Here is a 27,791-nt window from a genome sequence, read left to right on the forward strand (position 1 = left end):
GTATACATATATACTTCATTTACGCACATTAATTTTGTAAAGAATTTTATTTTTATTTTCAAAAAAATAAATTTTTATATACATTACAAAAAATATAACAAAATTTAACATAAAAACTTTAATATATAGGATAAGTTAGCGTTTAAACTTAAGAGGTTGTCCAGTTTATGCTCCTTATAAGTTTTTAAACTTACTAAATCGTTTATTCTTAGCTTAAATAATCCAAATAGTTTCAGTGCATATTCATATACTACCTTTCTTGCTCGTTTTAATTAACTATATTATGACTCGAATTGCTTGAATGTTGTTTGGTGTTTATTGTACCTTTATTCTAATCGACAAGTAAAGTAAAATTCAAATTTAAATTTATAAAACCACTCAACTTTTGTAGCACTTCTGGATACACTCTTTGCATTAATCGTTGATAATTTTCATTACCTAATTGCTCCCGCAACCCATTGAGTTGATGTTCGATATATTGTGAGAGCACAATCTTATGAACTGGATCTTTAAGAGCTAACTGTCGCCAACGCCCAAAGTGATACGTTTCTGAATCTAAAAGATCCGTCCGAAAGTAGTCACTTCTGTCAATATCACGTTCGTCTAGATATACCAATGAGTCGGTATACTTTTGAGGTTGTTCGGTTTCTATACTATCGTCATCAGTACTCATCACTTCGATAATAGTATCAGTAATATTCTGGAGCATGCTTGGAAATCTTTCAAGTAATATTGGATTGTTTGTAAAAATCGATCCGAACGCCAGTGAAAACAATTTACTTTTTTCGACCTCAGTTATCAGAGGCATTTTAGCAATCCACACATCGAATATTTTTTCCAGCGCGTCAGGTTCTTTTATTTCTTGTAATACAGCGGAAAATACATTTTGACTAATTAACAGCACGCGTGCTACTATTGTTAAATACATCCCCATGAGCATTGGGAAATCTTCATTTATATATACCTGTTTAAATATGTATGGCAGAGCTGGTCTTATAAGAACCAAACCATACTGAGCGTCACATTTCAGACAGATTTCAAATACCTTCAACATTAATATGATGCCTTCGGCACGCAAATCGTCGAACATACGCATACAAAAAGATATAAATTGGTTACCGTGCTGTTCCAAAAAAGAAATTGCATCTAGTAGTATATATGCCTGTATTAATATGAGGACAATACGTAAGTTTTCCGAAGACATTTCAATAATTGGTAACAAATTTTTCGTTAAGAGCATTAGTTCTGGAGACATGTTATTCATATTTTCTACTACTGAAACCCATAATTGCAATCCTTCCTCCATAAGGTATACATGCGATGGTCCCTAAAAGTAAATATAATTAATACATAAGCCATATAATCTACTGAAAAATTAATTCTTTTAACCTGCAAGTCAGTACTTATTTGTATCACGCCATACAAAAAAGGCTTCAATTGTTCAGGAATGGAGTGCATTGCTTTTACCAATTGCTGGAGAGTAGAAAGTATAGCACATCGCAACATATTAAAGTCATCACTTTCTTTCCATAACTTTGGTAGATAACCAATGAGACTGTCTGCTTGCAATTCTATTTCATCACCCATTTTCTCAATAATGGTTGACATAACATTGAGTACATTCATTTTTGTTTCACATTCGCTTGCTTCACGAAGTAAAACTATAAGAGCATTAAAAGTTGGCTGCAAATATGGTAAGAAAGCATCTGTCATAAATTCGAAATCACCAATCAAGTTCGAAACTGCACTGGACGCAGCCAAACGTATTGACATGTCTTCATTCGGTCGCAATAAATGCAAGCATGCCTCATATGCAAGCGGTCGCAAATCTCTAGAAAATTTAACACTTGTCCACTCTGCTAGAAGCCATATTATACGTCGACGTAATATTCGAAAATTATCGTTCTCAATTTGTAATTCATTCAAAAGTTGCCCACTAAACCATGTATCGAAATCAACGTCACCGAAAAAATGGAACGAAGCCTGTCCAGCGGCATTGTAAATGGCATCTTTTAATAAAATATCTTCTAGTTTAGATTGCTCCGTCAATTGTATTTGCTGTGCTTTGCGTATATATTTACAAACTTCTTCAGTCATTTGTGCTTGATAATGGTTAAAGCAGGTTAGATAGAGATTATCGATTGCTGGTCGTAAGGCATATTTCCAACTTTCGCCACCGTCATTTTGTGCAAATCCTTCCGGATCTTCAGCCCACATTTCCAATTCCTCGCGGGTTAAAATAAAATAATGAGTTATTATTTTTTCGCACATATAGCATAGCCGTTCATTTGTAAAAAAATCACATAATTTGAGTGGTGGTTTCTCATCAAGTTTTTCGTAGCAATCACGTTTGTACTCATTACAGCTCATTATACCTTTCATTAAATTTATACATTGTATGGCAAAATTTTGAAAATTAATGACGTTATTTGTGAATATCAACTGTGTACCCGTATGGAATATATGATCAAAAGTAAATTCCAATGCAACGACTAAAAATCGCGCAAATGAACCAGCATGATATTCTTGGAATTCAGTGAGGGTTTTGACTTGTTTCAAAATAAACTTTTCCATCAGAATAAGCAATTGATTGTCAGCTCCTACAATTTTAAGGTCATAACGACATTGTAAAGACTGTCTTAAGCAATCAAATAACTGGGAAATAAATCGTAAGCAAAGATCCGTTCTTTGTGTTTTAGAATAACCATAAACACTAAGTTTACGCAATATTCGTAATGCTAATGTTGCACGTTGTAGTGTTGATAAAGCCGCTTCAGGAGTTGTTTTCAAATTGTGAAAATAAAGTGCGGAAAGACCATCCCATAATTCCCGTATAAAATCGAATATGTTTACAGTTAATTCTTGAAATATTCGTTTTTCTGCCATCATTCGCCGAGAAGCAAGAGCTTTTATCACATGATGAAACAGTAATAATTGCCTTTGTTGTTCCTCAGCATTAGAACCACTCAATTGTAAATTTTTTAATAACTCTGGAATTAGTTCTGGCCATTCCTTCGGACAATCAAAGCGTGCTATACGGCCTGTTAGCACTGCTAGTTGTAATGCTATTTGAGGAGTTTCCTCTGATGATGCATAGGTCAAGAGTAGCTCCCGTATTTGTTGTCTTTCATCTGTATTTATCTCATTTTTCACATTACGCCGCCAGTATTTATTTATACCATTTTTTAAATAAACAGCAGCCATCCAACGAGCTTTAGCATCAACTTGAGCATACTGCGGATGCAAGCAAATTCTAGCTATTGTTAAAAAGAAGCCAGATTGCACCTCCCATTCAGCTAATTGTACCTCAGCATTACGAACAACTTCATGGCTTTGATCTGTAGCAGCACGCAATGCCTGACAAACCATTAACTCAGGCGTTGAAAGTTCTGCTTGCATTTTCCTAGTATTTTACATAAAACATCCATTAAATTTATTTAAACTAACCAATTGCTTCCTCACCTTAATATTCATGTAAACTGCAAGTATTTTTATCAAATTAGTATTTATTATAAAATGATTCAATTTTTTCAGGAAGAATATATTTCTTTCTCTTCAATTCTTTAAAAGCAATATATGCATTAATGCTATTGTCATTTGTCGGCACAAAGCCAGCTGTGAATAATTCAAAATGTTATGGGTACGTTCAATCCGCGAAAAATTGTCTACAGTGCACAAGTTTTACAAATAGTTCATGATCAAAATTCCTGCTCCTGCCTACTACTTACTACAAGCTACTCTTAGTAACTTTGAGTAATACTGTGTATACACAAGTGCATTCCACCAGCAAATTTTCGAGTATATGTGAGTATCTGCAGAAAGTAACATCCCTGTCGAAATTTGAAAATGCTACACAGACTTTACTCGCACATTTTATTTCAAATAAAATTTGTGATTTTGTGTGAATCAACTGTTTTGGTTTGAATTTAAATTTTTGTACTGCTTATTTGCGCGATAATATTGTTTTCACCAGACTTTACACAAAGCTGTTCCATGAAAATCTGTGTTAATTTGGCACTTGTTTTGTGTTACGCTCTCAATTTGTACTTTACTTGTGTTTTACTTGAGTTTTACTTCGAGTAGCTCATAGAACAGACCTATTATAGTATATAATTTTAATTAAAACTACTATAACAGTAACAAAGAGCATTAACGTTAAAATTAAAATTAAGCATTGGTGAAGCTTTATACCGAGGGTAAATTATTTAAATTTAAGTTGGTTTTTTAGTAATGTTTCTGAAAAATTGAAGACGTAAGTGAATAATTTATTTTAACATATAAATTTAATCATGTGCTTCAATAAAGAGGGGTTTTGAAAATACCTCGAGTTAAGAAAGAGTAAAAGTGCTCAAGTGCACTGGCTCAAATAGCTTCAACATAATTAATAAATAATTTTATTCCATTTCAGGACCAATTTTTATTAGCATTAATATGGCAACTGAGTTAAAATATTAAATGGTCTAAATGAAGAAAATTCATTTTCTTTGAGTCACTGACTCAAACGCTTATTCAAATTTACACAATTTTGAATTGTTTTATTTTATATGTTTATTGAGTACCCTCAATGTTTTCACAAAACACTACTGAAACATGATAAGTGCTCTTACAACAGTTATATACATATGTATGTGTTTATATATATTTATCTGTGGTATATGCGTTCGTTTCATACCATCAGAGCGAATCTCATCTCCAAAAATATAATTCACATCATCTTCTGATAATGGTTCACAATAGACGAATTTTTAGTCTATTGTGAGTCTATCATTAACCACATAAAGAGCTTTAGTGCTTTTTCACTTTAGAATATGGTAAACAGAATTCGACCAAAATTATGTAAAAAATGACGAATACAACATTGGAACTGATCGAATTCTGACTATTTAACACATAAAACCAAATGTAAACATAAACAAACAATCAAATAATCAAAACAAATAAGAAATAAAAATTTTTTAAAATTTTGTTTTTATATAATAAATACAATATTAATATTAATTTTTGTAGGCGATACTACAACACTAATACGGCGTTTACATTGGGCGAAAATGGCTCATTTTGGTCAAAAATCGAAAATGAGTATCGAATGGCTCATTCTTGCATATAAAATTTCAAGCACAAAAATGAGCAATTTTCTCACATTCTGTATGAATGACGTTCGAATGCATTCCACATACGTTCCAAATGTAAAGGAATCTATTGAACATACCCTAAATGAAAGCTCTTCATGGCATTTTGACAGTTTGAAAAAGCTGTTTTTAACATATTTACAAAAAAAGTAAACAAATGTTTGGTGGTTGCATTTTCTTGAAAACGATGCACTGCCTTTTAGAACTTTTACTTCCCAAAAAGTAATTAATCGAAGTTAAAAATATGTTTTAAGTTTCTAATGTAAGGTTTGAAGGCATATTTAACCTTCATGCAACATTTTTTTGGCCTGTGCCAACATGCAACTTGAAAAATCAGCTGTTGAAATGAGAACAAATGAAATAGAACGAATGTAAACACTTTCAAATGGCTCATTCAAAATGAGCCATTTTCGGCTAATGTAAACGCCATATAAGATTACGAAACATGGGAAATAATAGAATTTTTCTGTGACTCACAAGTACGGCTAAAAACAGCAAGTTGCTAGCCTATACTGCCCGAAATGTACGCAAAACAATAACACTATTTTTTCTACCGCGGTCAGTATAGGTTTACTGGTCAAGCACATCGGTAAGTAAAAAAATAATTCACTATTGTGAACTATTGGAAATTCCAACGAATATTGCAATCGTATGTCAAAAATTATATGTAAATAAAAATTCAAACAGAATTCAAAACTATCATTAATTTGAAAATTGGAATAATAGAAAAATTTCAGTGTTTTATTTTTAAGTTTTCAATATTTTTTCCATTCCTCTTAATATTGTATTCGCTTTAATTTTCAATCTAAGCTAGCATTCATTTTTTGTAACGGTGGCGAGCAATCGAAATCCCTTTTAAAATTTCAACCAGTTTATTACATATGTGTATAATAAATTGAACATCGATTTCACTTAAAATTTGATGTCTCATCTCACTAATATGAGCAATTCAACATTGCATTTTACAACACTACTTTTTAAGCAGCTGATGTACGAAAAACCGACTGATAACACGTCAATAACAACAAAAATTTATCTGAGGAAAAATTAATCATACATTAATAAACAAATAATTAAAGAAATAGTACAAGATATCAGTTGAAATCAGGAAATTATGCTAAAAGCGGTGATATTAGTCGGTGGTCCACAAAAAGGTGAGTATATTATTTATAAATAATACTTAGAAAGATGTTATGGTATCTGAAATATTGCGTTGTTGAATATATGCATACCATTTTGTGATACTTATCATATGGCAGTAATGAGTAATGAAGAAATTGTGAAAAATTTTAAGCTGAACAATTGAAACACATGTACAAAGAAATGCTTATTTAATTCTTTTTTGTGTGTTTGTATTTATTAAAGGCACTCGATTTCGTCCGCTATCGTTAGATACTCCAAAGCCATTATTCCCAGTAGCTGGACGTCCATTAATACAACATCATATTGAAGCATGTTTGCAATTATCAGATCTGAAGGAAATAATTGTCATTGGCTATTATCCGCAATCGCAAATGCAACATTTCGTTAGCGATATGCAAAATCTTTACAGTATAAATATTAGGTATATAATATCTACCATAGTCACAGTTACTAGCTGTTGTCTCTTCTAGGTATTTGCAAGAGTTTACTGCTTTAGGTACGGCAGGAGGGATGTATCATTTTCGTGATCAAATACGAGCTGGAAATCCATGTGCTTTTTTTGTATTAAACGGTGATGTCTGTGCTGATTTTCCTTTGCAAGAACTTTATGAATTTCACACCAAACGACCCTCTTCAGCACTTGTTACCATAATGAGTACTGAAGCTACGCGTCAACAAGCTGTACATTATGGTTGTTTAGTCATAAATCGTGATACTGGAGCTGTATCACATTATGTAGAGAAACCTAGCTCATATGTTTCCACTTTCATAAATTGTGGTGTCTACGTTTGCTCTATGGACATATTTGCAACACTTGCCAATGTTTTTTATTCAAAAGAACAAGAATATTTGTGCACAAGTATTTCAAATGGTGGTAGTAATGGAAATGGAAAAGATCAAGGACACATTCAGTGGGAACAAGAAGTGTTGACACCGCTAGCTGGAACGGATAAACTATATGCGTTGCCAGTGTCGAGCTGGTGGTCACAGCTTAAAACAGCTGGATCAGCTATTTATGCAAATAGGCATTACTTAGGTAAGATTTAAGAGTTTTTAATAAATTGTTACTTAAACATTTAACATAAAAAAATTGTTCGAATACACTGCTTAGATTTGTATAAAAAAACTCATCCTGAACGTCTTGCTAACGCTGGTTTCAAGCACAGTGAAGATAATGGGAATTTAATATGTACAATTTTTCCGGATGTTTACATTCATCCCAGTGCTATAGTACACCACACTGCAGTGGTAAGTAAGAAATTATATTAGTTAACATTTGTTTCAATTATGCATTATTTCCAACATTTGCATTCGATTAATATCAAGTAATATACAAGTTTAAATTGAATTCTGTTATTGTATCGCGCCAATATTATCACTTCAACCATTTCAAGGGAAATCAGCGGGGCTCAATTTAGTTTTACTACTTATTTACATTATTTTTTAAATAGCTTGGGCCTAATGTTTCTGTTGGTGCTGGTGTTACTATAGGACCAGGAGTGAGAATACGTGAATCAATTATATTGGAAAATGCAGTTATTAAAGATCACACATTGGTATTACATACGATTGGTTAGTTTTTTTATTTGTTAAACAAATTAAATTAATTGCAAATATTTATTGTTTAATTTAAGTTGGCCGTGGATCCACAATTGGACAATGGGCACGTGTGGAAGGCACTCCTGGTGATCCAGATCCAAATAAACCATTTGCCAAAATGGAAAACCCACCCTTATTTAACAATGAAGGCAGATTAAATCCTTCAATCACAATATTAGGTATTTTAAATGAAATATTAAATTTAAAAATAAAATTATATATCTGAATCAAAACAAAAACGACACAACTAAAATTTTGCACTTTTAAGAGAGCGCAAAGAATTGTTTGAAACTTGGCTTAGTAGTACCGATAGTAATTTTAGATGCATTATTTTTTGGTCGCAAATATAATGAAAAATGAAAATTCTAAATTTGAAATTGTGTCACTTTTGTGGTACGGGTTCTATATATCTATAATTACCACTCATTTTTATTGCAGGATGCTTTGTTAATGTTCCTTCGGAAAAAGTGTTACTCAACAGTATTGTTTTGCCACATAAAGAATTGAATCGGAATTTTAAAAATGAAATAATTTTATAAATAATGAAGTTTCTAATTAACTTACCCACAAAAAGTGACTGTTTTATTGCCATTATCAATTTATTAGCACAATTTTTTTTTATAAATTATAATAGTATGTAGACACCAATTAAAGTAAAGCACTTTTTATTCTATCAAAACTGAATTAAGATAACATGAGTTTATATTCCAACTAATATTAATTATTCGAATTAATTCAAATTAAAAACTATACTTTATGTACATATCACATATATCACAATTTTTTTTGAATAAAGGTTCTAATACTTAAATCTAATGTTCGTTGTGAAGTTTGTTTCTTCAGGTCTGGTGTGGGCAGCAGTATAACACCGACTTGGCCTACCAAGTCAAAGTTAATTTAATGGGGTTCAATGAGAATTTATGGTTAATGGAATTTTAACTGAAGTGTTTTATATTGGGGGCTTGTGAACTTTGCTACTTTGGTGCGACAGAACCAAATATTAATTAGTTCTGATTTGTGAACCGATTGAAATATATCAGGAATAGACAAACTAAGATCAAGTTATAACTTGTTTCGCATGTGGTTATACTTTAACCTAAGTTGGGCCAGTTCATCTCTTGCTGCTCTAGATATTCGTCCTTCTTGGGAAACAATTAGTGGAAATTTGTTAAGAACTCGGTTACTATTACCCGCATCAAAAACAATATTGAATAATTGTTGCGTAATATAACAATCATGATATGTAATATAGGTCCACTCTAAGGATTTGGGTAGGGACTATATACATTATAGATCCCCTTTATTCGGCACTTAATTTTAATTAATTCGCATTATGGTGTCGAAAATATCAGTGGCATATCAGTGGATATATTTAGTTCTCAGAGGAACTTATTGTACTGTCTGTCAGGCGGAAGTGATCGCTATTAGCGAAGCTATAGCTTCTTTGAAAGTGGATAATATACTTGACTGCTACACACCTCTAAACGAAATGTCGACGCATCTGAATATTTTTCTAATCTGGGTCCCCAGTCGGCAATCGCAGAACAGATAAGCTAGTCAGAAAGAATGTTTCAGGATCTTACTCAGAACACCTAAGTAAGCTGCACATATCGTTAACATCATGCATTGTTACTAAGTTATTTCTGTCCTGAAGATTTTAATAAAAGATGGGAGGACTCAACGATATGCAGGCATCTGTATACAATCTGGCTATTTTCCACTAAAAGGAAATCCAATATTCTCATTGAGATGCCCCATAGAGATATTAATCTTATGGTAGGTTTACTTACAGGTCACTGCAAACTAGGAAACCATGCTAGAAGATTGAATCTCCCTTTCAATCACACCTGTCGCAGCTGTGGTGAAGACGATGAGAGTGCCTCTCATCTACTATGTTTTTGCCCAGCTCATGCACGGCGGCGACTCAATACTTTCGAAGCCCCCATTCTTGAGGATCTTGATTAATTATAAGACTTCCCACTAAACAGAATTCTGAGCTTCGCTAAAGGTTCTAGGTGGTTTTAAACCTTGAGTTTTCCTCTATATACGGTAATACAATGGGCCAACAGGCCTAGGTGGATCCCCTAGGGATCCCCTGTCTTATTATATTTCAATCATTGCTTTGTTAAGCTATAAGTTGGAACTACTATTTATTGATTCTGGCGTAGATTTCACAGATTTCAGCTATAAATTGAATAATAAATTTTAACCAATTTAATTAATACCGATTAGTACAAAATCGGTACAGGTTAGTACAGCAATAAATATAAACATATGTAGAAATACAAATAGTATTTTCGAAGTATTCAATTATTGACTTGTTACAGTAAATTTAAATAAGCATTGATTGAAAATTTAGCTTGAGCACATAAATATAGTATACTTTTTTTATTGTGCTGAAGTGAGGATTGTGATCAAAAAATGAAAACAGAAAACACTTTTTTTTGCAGCGTGTAAAAAACTGCAATTCAAGTGTACCTCACTTGTATGGGAGAATATAAGACCGTTGTACGTCCCTTAAAGCGTAATCAAAGTAACATCTCATAATAAAAAGACGACTCATAGTAATTTGCTCTCCTTAAAAGTGATATACCGGTGGCGAAGGACTTTTCAGACAGTTGTTGAAAAAAGGTTCACGATTTGATGACCAATTTTCAGTAACATGATGTTACAGATGCTAAATATATGTTAATACGATAATCTATTTACTAATACACTAGTACCAAAATTATTTGATAACGTGTTTGGTGCTTTACAAACAATTTCAATTCAACTTTATACTTTTAAGGCCTTTTCAATTATCTTATTAAAAAATGTTCTTCTTATATTAGTAGTAGTAATAAAATCAGAAAATTTTTACAGATCCATACAGAATTTATAAAATATAGGAAATTGTTGTTCATAATAACAATTGTTATTACACACTTAAGATCTATTAAATTCTTCCAATTAATACGCAGAGCATAATTTAATTCAAGTGTTTAAACATATAGTATTCATATATCAAGAACCTTTATTAGAATAACTAACAAATCTAGTTTGAATATCAGTGATTTCGATGCCTTGAAATTGGTAAGCAACCCAACATACCTGCAGATCGTGGTGAGTTCATAACCGTAGTTACACTTAAGTTATATTATTTTACGTTCCCGAATGTAAATAAATAAAAAGCAGCAAGTATCTACACTGAACTTGTGTGAGCAGAACAGGTATGAGTAGGTTTGTAACAAATATTACTACGAGTTACGTGTATTGGCCAGTATCTATCGTTTTCAGTGGTAATTTATCTGTTGCTTTTAAAACATGTAGTTTGCTCTTCGTTCGAACACTAAAATTTGTGCTTGAAAAGTGGGAAAAAAGTGATTAGAAATTTATAAAAGATATTGTTTTAATAAAGGAAACACAAAATTTAACATTTATTAAAAAAAGAAAACGTAGAGTTCGTTTAAAATGTTTTTCGGAAAATCTTCAGAAAAGGGAAACCTTAACTTATACCAAAAAATTTATTAATTTATTGGCAAACAACAGGTAGGTAAGAGCAGATCGAGTCGTGGTCGAGAGAGCACCGATATTGTAGTAAGAATTCGGTTTATTGGCGTAAGTGTATGCGTGATCGTTTTCGTAAAGTATATGTGTGAGTGTGTGATTCTTAATGAATGAACTGTTGCGACGTTAGTAACGTTGCGAGGGGCAGTCATATATTCTCTTCTCACCTGGCTAAGTTAAATCCTCAATTGTCTGTAATAACAATATAACTGCAATGTGCGTTTTCAATACAGAATTTAAAGTGTTTTGTTTACATAGATACTTTGCGCAAGTGTTAGTGAGAATGTGTATCTGAGCGTAAATATTATTTATTTACTTTCTTCGAAATAAGTATGTAAGGGGTAAAGTTTGATATATTACAGTGTTTCAATGTTTTACTAAATAAAATCTTACCGTAAACCTGAAGTGATATGTTAAAGATCTATATGTATACTGAAAACATATATATGGTAAATCTGCAATAAACGAATTTATTTTAGAATAGATACGATTTAAGAGCACAGTTATTAATTACAATTTTAAGAATAATATTGGGAAAATATCGAATCTACTGCACTATATAGGTTTTCAATTTAATACATATAATATATAAATTGGAATATTTATTGCAGAATGCACATTTGCTCTTACTTATTTTTATTCATTTTTTTGATTCAGGTCAACACTTCAATTATTAAAATGTTAAATATAAATAAATTGTAGCGAAATTTAATGACCTTTTTCTTCTATATGGAAAATAATAGGACTTTATGGTAATAAAACGTTGACAATATACCTAGAAATACATAATAGTTATTTGACGTTAAAAGGAGATATAAATTTAGCTTATCAGTTTATATTTGGCAAGAAAATGTTTATTTATATATATTAAAGCAAGATATAGTGAAAATTTATATGGAATTCATTTTAAACTTGTAGTAATTCTTGTAGGATAATATTCATATATTATTCGTTTCGAAGTATAAAATATATTTGAAGCTTTTTACCACGACATTCCACTTTTACGGTATAAATTTAATAAGTTTAGTAAGATTTCATTAAAAAATAGCTTCACAGGGCATTACAATAAAAGTAATTTAAGTCAGTAACCAAATTGTATGATTGAACTGTGCGTGTTGGAATCTTGCCTCCACGACAGTCGGTAAATGAGAATGAAGAGCGCAGTCAGTGGCATTGCTCTCTTGTTTAGATGTATTCGTTTGACAACATCTTATACAAACAACAACAATGCGAGAAATAAATTTACTCTTCAACTCCTATTGAGTACAGCAGAAACAGAGAATTGCTTATTAGGAGAAATTCAGGTAAAGTTACCAATACCACTGCGTAATTATCACACAATTCTGTTAATATACGCTGACAATAGCTTATCGTCACCACCTGAATGAAAGAGTGAACCGCGTAGATGACAGAATCAACAACAACAACACCAACAACACTAACAACAGCAACAACAATAATAACAGCAAACACGATTTCTTCTTTTCGTTGCAAGCAATTAAACCAAAAATATATTAAAACAAAAAACAGAAAAAGTTTACCTACAAAATTTACGTTTATTTTTCAGTGTTTCCAACAAAGTTAGTTGCTGTTTCACCATCGAACAGAGAACGAGTTTGATCGGAAATTGAGTGGAAGCAACAGTGCGATCTTAACGATCTTAATTTGAAATAAATATTATTTAACATAATACAAAACTAATCCCTGTATTAGAAGAAAACTTTAAAATAAAACATTTACTGATTGAACTTTAAAACGTCTCCAACCGGAAAGGAATTAACACATTTCACAAAAAGTCGAACTGCACGTCTCTAAAGCATTTTTGACTTTTTGATTTTTAAAATAGAAAATTGTTAAAACTAAGCAATAAAAGAAAGTGAAATAAATTTAGTTCTATAAGTAACAGAAAACAGCCATAACTTGAATCAAAACAATCTAAAGTTGAAGAGTTGATAAAAGTGAACTAAAATTTTTGATAAACATAAGAGCACAATTTTACAAACTAAAAATATATAAAAAGCAACGAAACGTTTTTGTGTTTATGACATTTAAAGACAGTTAAAAAGCAAATATCGTTACTCCAAGTAAGAAAGTTTCAAAGAATAACGTAAAAGAGTGGGAAAAATACCTCCACTCAAAAAAATCACTTTTTTCATATAAATAAAATATGTAAAGAAAACTTAAACGAAAATTTAGTTTTTAATGAAGTCTCCAATATCAGTTCAGTTGTAAAAGGTGGCAGTGGGACGGAGTTGGATATACCAGTTGCTTGATCAGCTTGTATGGTTGCCAGTTTGTGTGGAACCGTGTACCTGTTGTGCTCAAATAAATTTGCAGCATTGTAAAGAGGAAAAATTAAGCAATATTGGAGCATACATATATAAAACAATTTTTTGAAGGATATATATTGAGCTTTGCGGTATATAAAGGATATAATGACAGGAATGCTTTATTATTTATATAAACAAATACAAAATGTTTGAAATATTAAGTATAATTTTAAAGTAATGTTAAACAAATAACGCGTGTGAAGCAACAAAAACGTTGTATATTCAAAGTGAAAATATTTTTAACGGTTAAAAACTTATAAGAGAATAGAGAATAAAACACAGTAACATCTTACAATCACGAAAGACAACACAGTTTTATTTACTCCTCATTCTCATTTTTGAGTTTTTTATATATTTTTTTAAACACAAAGCAAAAAAAAAAACTATAAAAATCTCAGAACTTGTTCTTCTTCAGCAGCAATTAATCAACATAAGTTTTAGCTTCTTTCTCATCTTCCATTCTTCTTTGCTGTTCCTCTTTTTGAACTGATGTGAATTTGGTCAAAAGCAACAAAACAACTTTTAAGCTTTCCGAGCAAGACACTGTGCTGTCACCAACAATAAACAAATTCTTTAACGAAAATTGACTCGGTTATAATCATAATTATTTTATAAACATCAAAGAAATTAGCAGAAGAACAGCAGAAGTATAAAGAAAAAATTAACAGCAAACAACTGCAGCAGAAATAATAACAACAACCACAATATATTAAAAACAATAACAACTGATCATAATAATCAAAGCAAGCAAAATTGTTTGTACATTTATTTATATGTGCATACTGCTCTATCTCTTGAGACATCTTTCCCGGCGACATTTAGGTGAGTTTACTGTATAATTTTAGTTAGTGCCACATTTCTGTTGCAACATGCGTGCAATAAAACAAGTAAGACAGCAACACTGGTAAACCCAACTTAGTCAACAACAACAATGGGCAAAACAATAACAACTTAAATTGCAAAAATAAATAACAGTAGCGTATTTTTCTTAGGGCGAAACCACCAAACAAAAGTCTTATATGTACATACATATGTTAATGCATAGTTTGTGTTCACATAAAACAATAACAAAAAAAATACATTTAAAAGATTTATTAAAATAAAAACAGAGCAGAACAGGTTTGTAGTCTCTGAACTCTACTAGTTCATTCCAAGAATATCCAGTGCTTAACTAATGACATAAGCGACATAAACTCCTCTAACTAACGATTATGTGTCTAAGTTATGTAAAAATCAGGGTTCAGAAAAACACTGTGCTGTGCACAAAAATGCAAAACACCACGCACAAATGTTGTGCGATTCTAAAATTTCACACCACAAATGTGGTGTGCGAAAATTTTTGTGCACATCTTAAGTGCACATCTTGTGTGCACAAACGAAACGCACATTTCACACGAGTGTGGTGGAGTGAAATAAAACTCGCACACGCATTCGTTGTTTGTGCCGAAGTTATTTCGCACAGCACATTGTGTGTGCGGCAGCCAACTTGCCCTCGCACACAACGTGTGCAGAAAAGAATACGAGAAGCACATTTTGTGTGCAGGCTCGAAAATAAAAATGCACCCAAATGTGCGGAGACGAAATGTCTACTGCACGTTTGTGTAAAATGATGATTTAAAAGCGCACAATATTATGACAAATATCGCAGCAAAATAGTACGGAAAACTGATTTGTATTAATTTTGGTCTTAATGCGAAATATTTTATTGAAGAAATAATTTTGTATTTATATTTTAATTTTGAATTTATTATTAGATTTACATTTATTGCTTATATTACTTATTTTTTTAAGGTTTATTAATTTAAAATATGGGAATAAAGTTAATTTCACAATGTACTTGAAAACTTTGTTATATTAAATAGGTACATGAATTTAATAGAGAAAGAGTATTTGTTTCGAAATGTTATAAGTAAAGAGGATCGGTTCTACGGATCGTACTTTGAAAAAATTAAATATATCAATTTTGGACTACTTCATAAAATTTTATTTAATAGTAAGTTGTACACTAAGATTCGTTAGTAAGGTTATAAAAAGCAAATTAAATATTTTTTACAACAACATAAATTAATTTTGTTATTAGATTTCAATTAATTTTTATCTTTAATTACAGCTTAAATTTAACAAAGTTATTGAAATAATTTTATAATTTAATATCTTAATTTCTTATTATAAAATATATAATTTTTATTACATATTTTTTGAAATAAATTTTCATTTAATCTTATTAATAACATTGCTGAAATATTTTTTTCACTTAAATTATATCTCTGCTTACTTATCACAGTAGAAAGGGCGCTAAAATCCTGCTACCTGTTCAAGAAAATATTTTCTTAATCTTTCGCGTTTTTTAATGAATGTTAGATACTCTACCTATGTGAATACATATTTCTGGAGAAGAAAAATATCTATTTGTGGCCCTCCCGTATTATCTTTTTTAAACTGTTGCAAAATTTATTAAACAAATACACCAATACCAATACCTGCTACCTGTTCAAAAAAAATATTTTCCTAATCTTTCATATTTTTTGGGCATAAAAAAATCTTCCTAAAATATGTTTTTATTTTTTTTAAACTGGTGCAAAACTTTCCAAACAAATACTTTAAGTTCACTTACTATATTTGCATTTAAAAATGCACAAAAGTTGGGAAGTAATATACAAAAAACTAATATTTTAAGTTAAAATACAAATAAGGTTAAGACAGTTATAATTTTTAGTTTACATTAATTAACAAAAATAATTATTTTAAATATTTGTTAATTTATGCAATTTTTAACATAAATTACGATCCCAACGAACGCAAATATCAATTTTTTCAAAATTTGCAACAAAATAATATTTTCTATTTCAAACAAAATTGTGAAGTTCCTGTAATTTTTTCCACCCTTGGGTGCAAGCGCAAAATCGCACATTTGTGCACGTTTGTGCATCGCACATTTGTGCACGTTTGTGCATCGCACATTTGTGCACGTTTGTGCAGTCGCACATTTGTGCACATTTGTGCAAACGTAATATGAGCAGCACACTCGTGTGCAAAGAGAATTTTTTGTCGCACAGTGCGGTGCGAGCATAAAATTTTCTCGCACATCTGATTGTGCACATTTTTAAAAATCAGTCACACAGCACAAATGTGTGTGCACGAATCTGTGTGCACAATCATCGCTTTGTGCGATGTGAAATTTAAAATCGCACAACAAATTTGAGTGCGTGCATTTTTTTTCTTAACACCACAAATGTGCGTGTGCATATTTTAAAAATAATTTCCACTCGCACAGTGCAGTGTGCGATTTTGTGCACCACATTCCGAACTCTGGTAAAAATATACATACACATATGTTATATGTAAATATATTAAATATTTGGGGGTTTAAAAGTTGTGGGTTGCATAAATCCAATAATATAACTTTTTCTGTAGAACCTTTTACATATTTGGTACATGTATAAGGTTTGTAGGAACTATTAATTTTATCTTATTTATAACTATTTCTAAATACTATTTTTTTTGTTATTCAAGGCTTTAAGTATCTGCAGCACATTTTTACGTGACAGGTAAAAAGCAAAACGATTCATTCTATTTTGCTAAATGATTAAAATCCTTCCATTTAACCAGTATCAATTTGATTAGATAGGGTCATATGCATACCTATAAAACTTTCTTTCACGCGTCTTCTCTGAAACTTATCACGTTATAATATTTTCTGCTGCTGTAAAAGGAGATCCGGAATCTGGTGAAAATTAAAACATAAATCAGTAAATAACTAATTATTTACTAATTTGTAGATAAAGAACATTTTTTGAAGATTGTATATATCAATATTTCATTAGATTTTATATTGAGATATTACTATGTAATTATCCAATATCTGGAGTTCTGACTGATACAATTTTGTATTTCTTACAAAAGTTCGCTCCTGGAATGAAATCAGGTTTTGGACTTGTGTGCGCAGTTGCAATCACAAAACATAAGCGCAATTGTGAATTTCCTCAAAATTTTGTAATATGCCATAAAAATATTTTTATTTTGCTGCCGCTTTTAGTAATTACTTCTTTTTACGTTTCTGGTCGACAATATTTAAATAGAAAGAAAATAATTTCATTCATATTACACGTAAACACATGCAACATCCACCGAGAGTAAGAGTTGGTGACATCGTGATTAATTGGGATAGCATTAAATACTTAGGTATCACGTTTGATAAGCGATTCACTTGGCATAAGCATATACAAGTCAAAAGAAGCAGTTGCGCTAAAACACTGCAATGCTTACAAACTCTTTTAAAACACAATAACCTTAGCGTGAAAAACAGAAAACTGAGCTATAGCCAAATAATTAGACCAGCATTACTTTATGGGTGTGTCGTGTATAGCAAAGCTGCCGACTCTACTATACAAAAGCTACAAGTTCCTCAAAGTCAGGCTCTCCGAAGGCTCTTCAAAGTGCCTTGGTACATCCGCACAAACGACATGCTAAGAGACCTTCGAATAGACCCGATCCAAAAATACATAAGGGACAGAGCGAAAATTGACAGGCTATCATACTTACCACTATCTAATCTTAGAGGAGGTACGCAGATCTTAGATCAATCACTGAATAATCATGAAGCTTATAGGCAATACATAAATTAGTCAATGAGATGGGTGAGACCCTGTAGTATCTTCAGCTATCAAAGAGTAAAAGTACCCAGTTGCACTGACTCGAAAAAAGGGTCAACATACTATTGGAATTATTTAATTTGTAAACAAACTTTTGTGAAATATAAAATCTCTTTCGATTATATTGACTGTTATGGAACCACTTCTTTTTAACAATGTTGAACAGGCTTCTTTAGAAATATGTATGTATGTATATTCTTCACTTTAAAGTATTGCTAAAGCTGAATAGTATATTACAAACTTCTCTATTTATCAAAACCTTAATTTAAAGAGAAAAATATATACAAAAGATAAAAAAGCAACTTAATATGTTAAAAAAAAAACCACGTGCCTTTACAAAGACATCACGAGTCGTGTCAAAATTTAGGGACATTGCAACTATTAGTTGATAGTTTCGTAAAACACATTTTTCATGTGGAGTCGATTTCTATGCCTTGCACTTTGATTATTCTATATTACTATATTTCCATTTTATATATGCTGACTTTTTTTATAAGCTTTATTATAGTTGAGTGCTGGGCTATTAGTCAGATTTTTTGATTTGGTTTTTTAATAAAATTTTTTTTATTGTTTTATTTATTTAATAATATTTCTGACATTTTGGTTGTTTAAAATCATCATCAAGGAAAAAAATTTTTATAACAACTGAATAGAATAAAATTTGTATATGAAAAAATTTTTTTGACATATGTTTTAAATAATTCTTCTTGATTCTTCTTCTTGAGTTAGTGCTATTACGCGCTTTTACTCTATAATGGCTGGTGGGCCCACACTACCCCACACTAGACTTTAACTAGGCTACTTTATCTTTAGAATGATTTTTCTAGCAATGCACAATAGACAACAAAAATATATTATTGTATATACATATATTATTGCTATATTCATTTATTAGTACTATATTTATTAGTACGCCATTAGTTGCCTTTTCTTGCGTCTGCATTATATCTATTTGATTTGCTAATCACAAAGAACTGTTAAAAATTGGAATTTCGTCTTAACATCCGCTGTAATAAGCTTTGTTTTTGAGCATTAATCAATTCATTTTCATGAAACTGCACATAAAAGTAGATATGTATGTATGCTGTCTCTCAGGTTTCATCACTGGCAGTAGTAGCTATACACCTGTTTAACTGAAAGACTTGATTACCAGAAGAGCACCAAAATGAAATAAAATAAGTAACTATCTCAAACAGCAACACACAATTTACCGTGAAAGATATTAACATTAGCGTACGCATTTTTATCATTTACCTTTACCTAACATTACTGTCAATATTTATAGTCATGATTATTTCTGATATAGAACATTCATATCTGTTATCTTGACAATTTGAGTTTTGCTTTGTCAGTGTAGCGTTTAATTTATTCATATACATATATATATATATATATATATATATATATATATATATATATATATATTCATATATATATTTATATCTGATTTATAAGTACAATCGTTTATTTATTAACATATGTATATGGAATAATATAAATGCAATCCGAACAAAGTGTTATCTTTGGAATGAATTTTTTTTAGTTTAAAATCTTGTAAAACTGCTACTCATGGGGTGCTTAAAAATCTGTTATTTTTTAACACCTCAAAAACTTATCGCGTCTTATCAAGTAGCAATTTAAACAATAAACCTATATAGTTGTGAAAATAAACCACATATATTTAAAAATATATAAATATATACATGAATGTGCCTAACGCGACTGCGTACTGTTTGATTGAAAATTAAGAAATAAATTCACGAAACTAAGTTGGTTTAGCCGTGGTATTTACGTCGAAGAAAATTGAGAAAAACTTACGCGCATTGTGAAATATCCACTGAACCAGAACGAGGGAAAACACTCATTCACGGTTTAAAGATACAATATATGCTGTAATATATTTAGATAGATAAAATATAAAAGCTTTTAATATTTTTTAATATTTTAGTTTGAAAATAATAAAAATACCTAGTGGTCATTAAATTCATCGCGATAATAAAATTTTCAAAACTTTACGAAAAGATGAATTTTTTATTTTATTGGCATGAGAAAAGAAAGTAGCTTGCTAAAATGTTACAAAAAAAAAAAATTTGCTGTAAGTTTTCGTTAACATTCCATTTGTGTTAAGTTGTATTTGGAGTTCCTGGAATAAGCCTAAAGTTTAATGTTTCTAAACCTAAGGTTGCGCATTAAAATCATTCATACATATGTGTATTTATATATTTTTAAATTTAGTTTATTTTTATAACTATATACAAGCCTATACATATATTAGTTTTACCTATAATAACAGTAGACGATCTGAAAGAGACTAAAAACTTTATAAAATTTCGTGAATTTAAATTGTAAGTTATGAAAAAAACTTTAAGATATTATTAAGACGGTTAATTATTGAATTTAAAAAACTTGTCTCATCTTAAGATTAATACAATGTATATTTTTTTTTATTGATTCGTTACTTTTATAATGTTTATTATCTATGTAAGAAGAAGCAATAAGAAACATTCTAGCGTCTTGATAATCTATTTTAAAAGCAGTATATGTAATTTAATTTACAAATATTAAAATTTAAGAACAGATCATTTTTAAAATCTGACTTCCTAAAATATATTTACGAAATATATAAATTTGTATTATTACTGTCTTGTACATATACAGATGATAGATGATATGTATCAAATTCCTTTGTAATTTTATTGGTTTATTATCGGTTTTGAGATGAATATCATATAGCATTGTATTGCATTTGATTAAATATGTTCTTTTTGAATAATGGTAATGCCACATAAGTTAAGTAAACATTAGAGTTCTTTCTTGTTAAAATGTTTGTACTTTGGTTTTGAGAAAAATGAGTATTATTCTCATAGATTTCCAATTTAGCTATAAGTTTTGTTGGATTAATAATTAATTTTTCAGTGTTGTTGTTGTAATAACTGAGAATTTGCCATCAAAATCAGTGTTTAGACGTCTAAATATCTAAAGATATTTAAAATTTATATGTGATAGACTTTCTGCAGTTTTACTCATAATATTTAAATGATGAATGAATTTGAATTATAAATTTCTTAATTAATGTTTTGAACTATTTGTATTCTAAATGTAATACATCATTTAGCTTATTTCGTGTATTGTGTTTCTTCTCACAGTCGGGGCTTAGAAATTAATGGTACTTCACAAATGCACCACCTATTATTTTACAGGGAATATTGACAATTAATTGACAATTATTTATTAAATATTATTAGTCTAGAAAAACACAAAGAATAATTGCTGAAATTGAAAATTTGAATTCATCTGAATTGGAATACATAATTCAGCATTATGTCCATGAAAATCGATGGAAAAGGCAGAGAAGCCTTAAATAAAATTCTGATTAAACGAGATAAAAAGTGGATGATAAGAATAATTCAGAACAAATCATACATTATGTTTTCAGCTCCGTTTATTGCCAATGATGTTGAAATATTTATTAGAAAGCAATGTCAACCAGAAAGTCTCCGAAGAGTTTTAAGAAATATTAATTATAATGGACGAACTACCTGACAAAAAATCGTAAAATCCGCTGCAGTTCGCCAAACACCTTCTGTACAAGAATAGTGCTTTCTGGAACTCAGTACTTTTTGCAGATGGGAGTAAATCTCTCTATGCGTCACATGGCAAACCATACGTGTGGCATAAACCACATACTGAGCTTCAAAAAGAAAATTTACGTGGCACTGTTAAAAACGGCGGCAGACGTGTTATGGTATGGGGGTGTATTTCAGCGGCGGGAGTTGGTAAATTTATAGAATCAACAATAGATAAAGAACTGTATTCTAATATGTTAAAGAAATATTTGCATAAAAGTAGCCAAGATTTAGGCATAATTGACAATTTTCGACCTGAAGCACGAGTAGGGTCATGGAGTCTTCGCTTGTTTGCAAGACCTCTAAACACCTCCTCAATCATCTGACATAAATGTCATAAAAAATTTATGGCATATTTTAGAAATTTACATAAAAACACATAAAATTTCTAGCAGGAAAGTATGAAAGCTTTAAAATTGGAATGGCAAAAAATATCAGTAGAATATACCCAAAAATTAGTTATTTCGATGCATTTAAGGTTGGAAGCAGTAATTTAATAAAAGCGCTATCCTACTAAGTATTAAAATTCAGTGTTTTGTATCAAAAATGATTATTTTTTTAAATTATATTAAATTATATAAATTATACACGAAATCACTTAAGTTCTTGAATATTGATATTTTTGTTAATTTTTTTTTTAATTTAATAAAAGCTAAACATTCTTCTAAGTTGCATATTTGAAATTTTTTGTTTTGAATAAAATAAAATAATAAAATAAAATAAAACGACTAAATCTACAAAAATATTGCTTGCACGAAATAAGTTGTGACCCATAGTATATAATATAATATATATTATAATATATATTAATAATAATAATATAATATATATATGTTTTTAGATATATCATAATAATTCAACTAAATGCTGTTTGAGATACCCAAATTATTTAATCGAATGGGTTTTTTGTTATTAAATAGATTCTATTATCTTAATGTATTTCACTTTATTTATAAAAAAACACGAAATCTAATATTGGACACTTTGTCTTTTATATTAACATAAACTATAGATATTTTAGAATTTTCGAAAAAAAACTGGATTCTTTTTCTTCAATCGCAAGTATATGATTACTATTAAAATATGTAATTTGGGAAATCCAATAGTGTATTCATTTTTATATGCGTTAACTACTAAAAGTTAACAATCCTGTTTAAATCAAAAATCGAGCTTATTGTTTTATTATAAGTTTCGGTAAATATTGCTATATTCTCAGTTAATTAAAACTAATTTAAAGTGGAAACAGCTTAAAGTCTTGGAAAAATTTAAAAAAAAGGTAAGAAGATACGGCCCAAAAAGGTTTCATTAGTTCAAATGTGCATTTCCGGTTCCAGTGTCTTCTGTTTTCATAATCACACACACTTTCTTTGGGCTGAGTGACGCTTAGATTGAATTCAACAAAAAAGTTTTGAACTATGAATTAAAAAACTGAACTCTAAAATTGTAGTAAATTTAATTTAAATGATCTTAATGCAAATATATGCTCAAACCGTGTTTTTATGAGTATTGGGTTCAGGTTAAGTAACGATGAGCATTTGTCCCCTAACCTTCAACTTTAGCTTAAAGTTTTCTTTGCTTGTTAGTATTATTTACAATTTGAAATAATTTAAGTGATTTTTAATTACTTAAATTTTTAGATATTTAATTTTTGGGTAATATTTCATTTTTTGTTAATTAAATCTTATTTAAAACAAAATTCAAATTACAGATTTTACATTGTTATTTTATTTTTATTAAATATTGTCTATTACCTTCCAGTTTATCCGATTGCGTATGGGACATTCAAAGGCTTTTTATGAACAGCTTTTTAGTGGTGATCAGTTGTCCAATTGTTTATTTTGTTATAGCATACCAACCATAGATCATATACTTACCGATTGCCTTTCGTTTAATTCTATTCGTAGTAATATCTTTCCAAACATTCTATCTACCAGCCTATTAAATACAATTACGGTTAAAAAAATACTTATATATTTAAGCCTATAATCTAGTCAATAAAATTTAATTTATAACATCAGAGCCGCAGGCCCTGGCAGCTAGCGCTTGTTTTTCCTATCCTATAGATTCCTATAGATTTTATATTTTGTAATTAATTTTAATAAAATCAAAATAAATAAAATACCCTTCAGTTGAAATATTCAAGCAATTGTGTTGCAAAAATAAACAAAATCCATTTATCACCTATAAATACATATAAACATGTATTGAAAGAATTTCTGTAAAAATCTATCTAAAGTTCTATATGCCGTACTCCTTGACCAATGACCGTTTTAATTGCACTTTTGTAGCAAATTTGTCTTGAAGTGAATAAAAAATATTTTATAATAATGTTTAATTGCGTTCAGTAACAATAATTTTGTCCAACCTTTAACTGTCAGTAATAAATTATATATATAAAGAAGTCCAACTTCAGTTTATTTAACACTTTTTATTTTACGTCTTCGTGAATTTTGATTTTTTTTTTATATGAATACTTTCAAATATGCTTCCGTAATTTTAGATTTACAGGTGGTGTGTGTTTTTGTGGTATGCATTCCAGAATAATATTCAATTTATTTCTATGAATATTGTAAAAAATTTTCTGGATGCTTTTAAAAAATATATGTAGACACACCCCGCATTCATAGTATTTTTCAGAAATTTTAGGAATTATGCATTTTCATAATATGTCGAGTTCTCGCATCTAAACACGTACATTTCGTACATTTTTCTGCAAGGATCTTTTCTCTTTAATGTGAAATATTGGTGAATATTTTATACGGTGTGTTCAGCCATACATCTGCGATTGTTTCTAGCTCACATATTAATAATATTGATAATATTAATATTGATATTGAAGTAGATGATCGGTTTATTTTATAGTGGAATTTTTAAATGTATGTATACTAAAATTTCTAAATAGAAGTTACTAAGAATAAAAGTGTGTGCCAAAATTGAACTCAAAATGTATTTCAGTTAACTTGAATTGTCAGTTTTAATGTGTCTAAATTATCGTTTAAGCTGTTCTTATTTTTAATTGCTTAATGGCTGCTTGCATTTGTATCTGTATGCGTCTTGATGTTATATCTGTAGTTGTAAATATTTGTTGCTTGTGAGTGCTCGATTAACCCATGCGCACCTGCTGACCTTTAGACATCGCACAAACGTCAAAAATTTATATTATATTTAGTTCGCGTAATATAAATCTGTTGAGAAGAGTTGATTGGATGGTTGGTTGAACGTCTAGTCGACTAAATATTATATACGTTGCGAGGACCGGAAGAGGAGGGCATGCGACGTGGTTTTTTAAAACCAGTAATTATTTGATTAGCCTTTCATAGCTTTTATCATTACATTTTCTTGAAAAAGTTATTACAGTTCACACACATACATTAAGACTGAAAAGTTTTCGGAAATTCTCATTTAAAATTCGCGCGCTGTATATTTTTCGATATTTTAAGTTTATGTAGTTTGGCAGCACTGTCCTTAATTACTATGCCAAAAATGAGCTCGATCTGTCAGACAGTTCGTTTACGGCAGCTGTTGAAACCAGTTCACCTCAGTAGTGCGTTGCGAAATGTCTTCGACGGTCGTACGACCGTCCTGAAAGGCTTTGTACCACTCATAAACTTGAGTTTTCGATAAAACTGATTCCCCATAAGCCTTTTGTAGCATTCGCAACGATTCTGCACACGAAATTTCGTTCGAAACACAAAATTTGATGCAAACTCTTTGTTCAATATTTTTTTCCATTGTTTTTTTCGCAACGCACTACTGAGGTGAACTGGTTTCAACAGCTGCCGTAAACGAACTGTCTGACAGATCGCGCTCATTTTTGGCATAGTAATTGTCCTTAATTGCTGCCAAACTACATAAACTTAAAATATCGAAAAATATACAGCGCGCGAATTTTAAATGAGAATTTCCGAAAACTTTTCGGTCTTAATGTATTTACGTAGTCAGTTAGTACTTAGCCTTATATTTACTCTTTTAATTACCCTTCCCCATTAAATTTTTTGAATTTTAATATAGTTTTAATATTTCAGAAACATCTATGAATTTTGACAAAACATCATAAAAGTATTTATTAAAAATTTGGTTTTTCAGTTGTACTTTTTGTATTTTCAATGTTTTTTGTGCGAAAGGTTAAAATTACAAAGTGATTTCCTTTCTTTATTTAAAAATAATACAATTGAGTTAAAAGCATTTGGATGGATATAGGTATATCTAAAAAAGTAAGAGTACTGAAGTATTACATAACATTCTTTTTATTTCTTTTACTGAAAAGCATCTAAAAATTTTAAAACTAGACTTTAATGCTTTGGTAGTTAACGTTTGCTCTTCCACCATCAACTGGGCGTTTCAGCATTATTGGTTGGTGGTAGAAATTTTGTCTGAATTTTAAACAGTTCCTTCAATTCTTAATTTAATTGACAATTTAAAATAATTCCATAGTATAATTCATCATAAACAAAGTCATGAACTTTAGGTTTTTTTAAAACTCTTCGGAGGTAAATAATAATATTATTACTACAATAATATTTTTGTAAATATGACAAAGAAGAATTAAAATAATATTTTTGTCAGGGTTTTTATTACATAAATTCAATATCGAATTCAAGTATCAGATTTTTATTTATATTAACAAAACTATATGATAAAGGCTCAAGTCACACTTAAGGAGTCATAATTCCAATAGTGATACAAATGTATAATAATCGCTGTAAACGGTATCTGTCATATGCATTTGGCTGCCATTGTATATATATAAGTAAAGGGAAAACTCATATGATTACGAGTTTCGTGACATTGATCAAATAATAACATATCTTTTCCGAAAGGGGAAGAAATTACAAAAGTAGATTTTAAGAGTTTGCATAACTAGAATATGAATTCAATCTATCATAACTAATAGTACAGTCAAATTAAATTCATCAATAATAATATGTTCATATTATGCGAAGCAGTTCTCTTGTAAAAATACTGCTTAAGTATGCAAAATGTCTTCTAAATATTTATAAAGAGAATTATTATGCATAAGTATTAATAGCTACCCAGTGTTAATGAATCTTCATGATATAGAAATTCTGTTTTTGTCATAAAATTGGCAATATAATTTAGGAGGAAATCCAACTTAAAAAGTCGATAAGCTGATAAAATACATTATGTACGATTTAGTAAAAAAAAGTAGTGGTTAACATTTTGTATCCCTGTATTGATTTTACATTTAGTCAGATTTCTCTATAAAAAAGTTGTCGGAATTGGCAAAAGTTTCTGTTTTAGAGGAATCTCAGATTGTTCAACTATTTGTTACTTGTTGCAAAATTTTTATAACCTAATGCATATGATCCAAAAACAGGACTAAAAATAGGTGCCATTGTCTTTATCTATATAATAATCAAAAGTGGTTATATTTTATTAATTTGCTTTTGAATAAATGCAGTGTATAGAAGTTATTTAATATGAAAACGTCTGAAAAATCTTCTCTATAGAGTCTTTGCTATATTGTTACAAAGTTCGTTATAGAGAGTCCGATTATATATGAAATCTTCAATATAAACTCAGAAAGATATTTAATTTCAAAGTTCCAAAGTAAATATAGCGTAGATTTTACTTATTTTTTTAACAACACGAATTAAAATGTCTTATTGGTTACAATTTCAGTCAATAATAGTTATGAACAGATTCGATGTTTAGCATTACTTATAGTACTTCAGTGCGGTCAATGCAAAAAGTATTAGGAGTCGAATTTTCTTATATATTATTTGTTTATTAGGAAATCCAAAA

The 27,791-nt window shown here is 29.9% G+C and overlaps 3 protein-coding genes across 7 annotated transcripts in view; 2 read left to right on the forward strand and 1 right to left on the reverse strand.

The window, feature by feature from the left end:
* Nucleotides 1-130: 130 nt before the first annotated feature.
* LOC119678747 (importin-11) lies at nucleotides 131-3,610 on the reverse strand. Its single transcript, XM_038090764.1, has 3 exons — nucleotides 3,463-3,610; nucleotides 1,390-3,403; nucleotides 131-1,327 (listed from the first exon to the last, which is right to left on the reverse strand). The coding sequence occupies exons 2-3, from the start codon at nucleotides 3,397-3,399 to the stop codon at nucleotides 332-334; spliced, it is 3,006 nt and encodes a 1,001-aa protein (XP_037946692.1). The 5' UTR covers nucleotides 3,400-3,403; nucleotides 3,463-3,610; the 3' UTR covers nucleotides 131-331.
* A 2,301-nt stretch (nucleotides 3,611-5,911) lies between these two features.
* LOC119682610 (mannose-1-phosphate guanyltransferase alpha-A) lies at nucleotides 5,912-8,616 on the forward strand. Its single transcript, XM_038096095.1, has 7 exons — nucleotides 5,912-6,283; nucleotides 6,495-6,693; nucleotides 6,743-7,308; nucleotides 7,384-7,520; nucleotides 7,724-7,844; nucleotides 7,907-8,050; nucleotides 8,310-8,616. Exons 1-7 carry the CDS (start codon nucleotides 6,244-6,246, stop codon nucleotides 8,408-8,410), a joined length of 1,308 nt encoding a protein of 435 aa, XP_037952023.1. The 5' UTR covers nucleotides 5,912-6,243; the 3' UTR covers nucleotides 8,411-8,616.
* A 2,626-nt stretch (nucleotides 8,617-11,242) lies between these two features.
* The window catches only part of LOC119684818 (RNA-binding protein fusilli), a 52,793-nt gene continuing 36,244 nt past the window's right edge, over nucleotides 11,243-27,791 (forward strand). Inside the window, exons 1-2 of one of the 5 annotated variants that reach the window (XM_038098944.1) lie at nucleotides 13,000-13,836; nucleotides 14,146-14,569. The gene's annotated coding sequence lies outside the window, so the exon portion shown is untranslated. Of the gene's footprint in view, nucleotides 11,400-12,994; nucleotides 14,570-27,791 lie in introns of those variants that run through there. The other 4 variants (XM_038098945.1, XM_038098948.1, XM_038098949.1 and 1 more) reach the window with 4 other exon arrangements.

The sequence above is a fragment of the Teleopsis dalmanni genome, chromosome 2 (assembly GCF_002237135.1).
Source record: "Teleopsis dalmanni isolate 2A chromosome 2, ASM223713v2, whole genome shotgun sequence".
Classification (NCBI taxonomy): domain Eukaryota; kingdom Metazoa; phylum Arthropoda; class Insecta; order Diptera; family Diopsidae; genus Teleopsis; species Teleopsis dalmanni.

Excerpts from the sequence above, each read along its gene's own strand:
- LOC119682610 (XM_038096095.1), top strand. The coding sequence starts at position 6,244 with ATGCTAAAAGCGGTGATATTAGTCGGTGGTCCACAAAAAG. Across the intron at positions 6,694-6,742 it reads CTTTACAGTATAAATATTAG|GTATTTGCAAGAGTTTACTG; the intron begins GTATATAATATC and ends TGTCTCTTCTAG. Across the intron at positions 7,309-7,383 it reads TGCAAATAGGCATTACTTAG|ATTTGTATAAAAAAACTCAT; the intron begins GTAAGATTTAAG and ends TACACTGCTTAG.
- LOC119678747 (XM_038090764.1), bottom strand. The coding sequence starts at position 3,399 with ATGCAAGCAGAACTTTCAACGCCTGAGTTAATGGTTTGTCAGGCATTG. Across the intron at positions 1,328-1,389 it reads AAATAAGTACTGACTTGCAG|GGACCATCGCATGTATACCT; the intron begins GTTAAAAGAATT and ends ATTTACTTTTAG.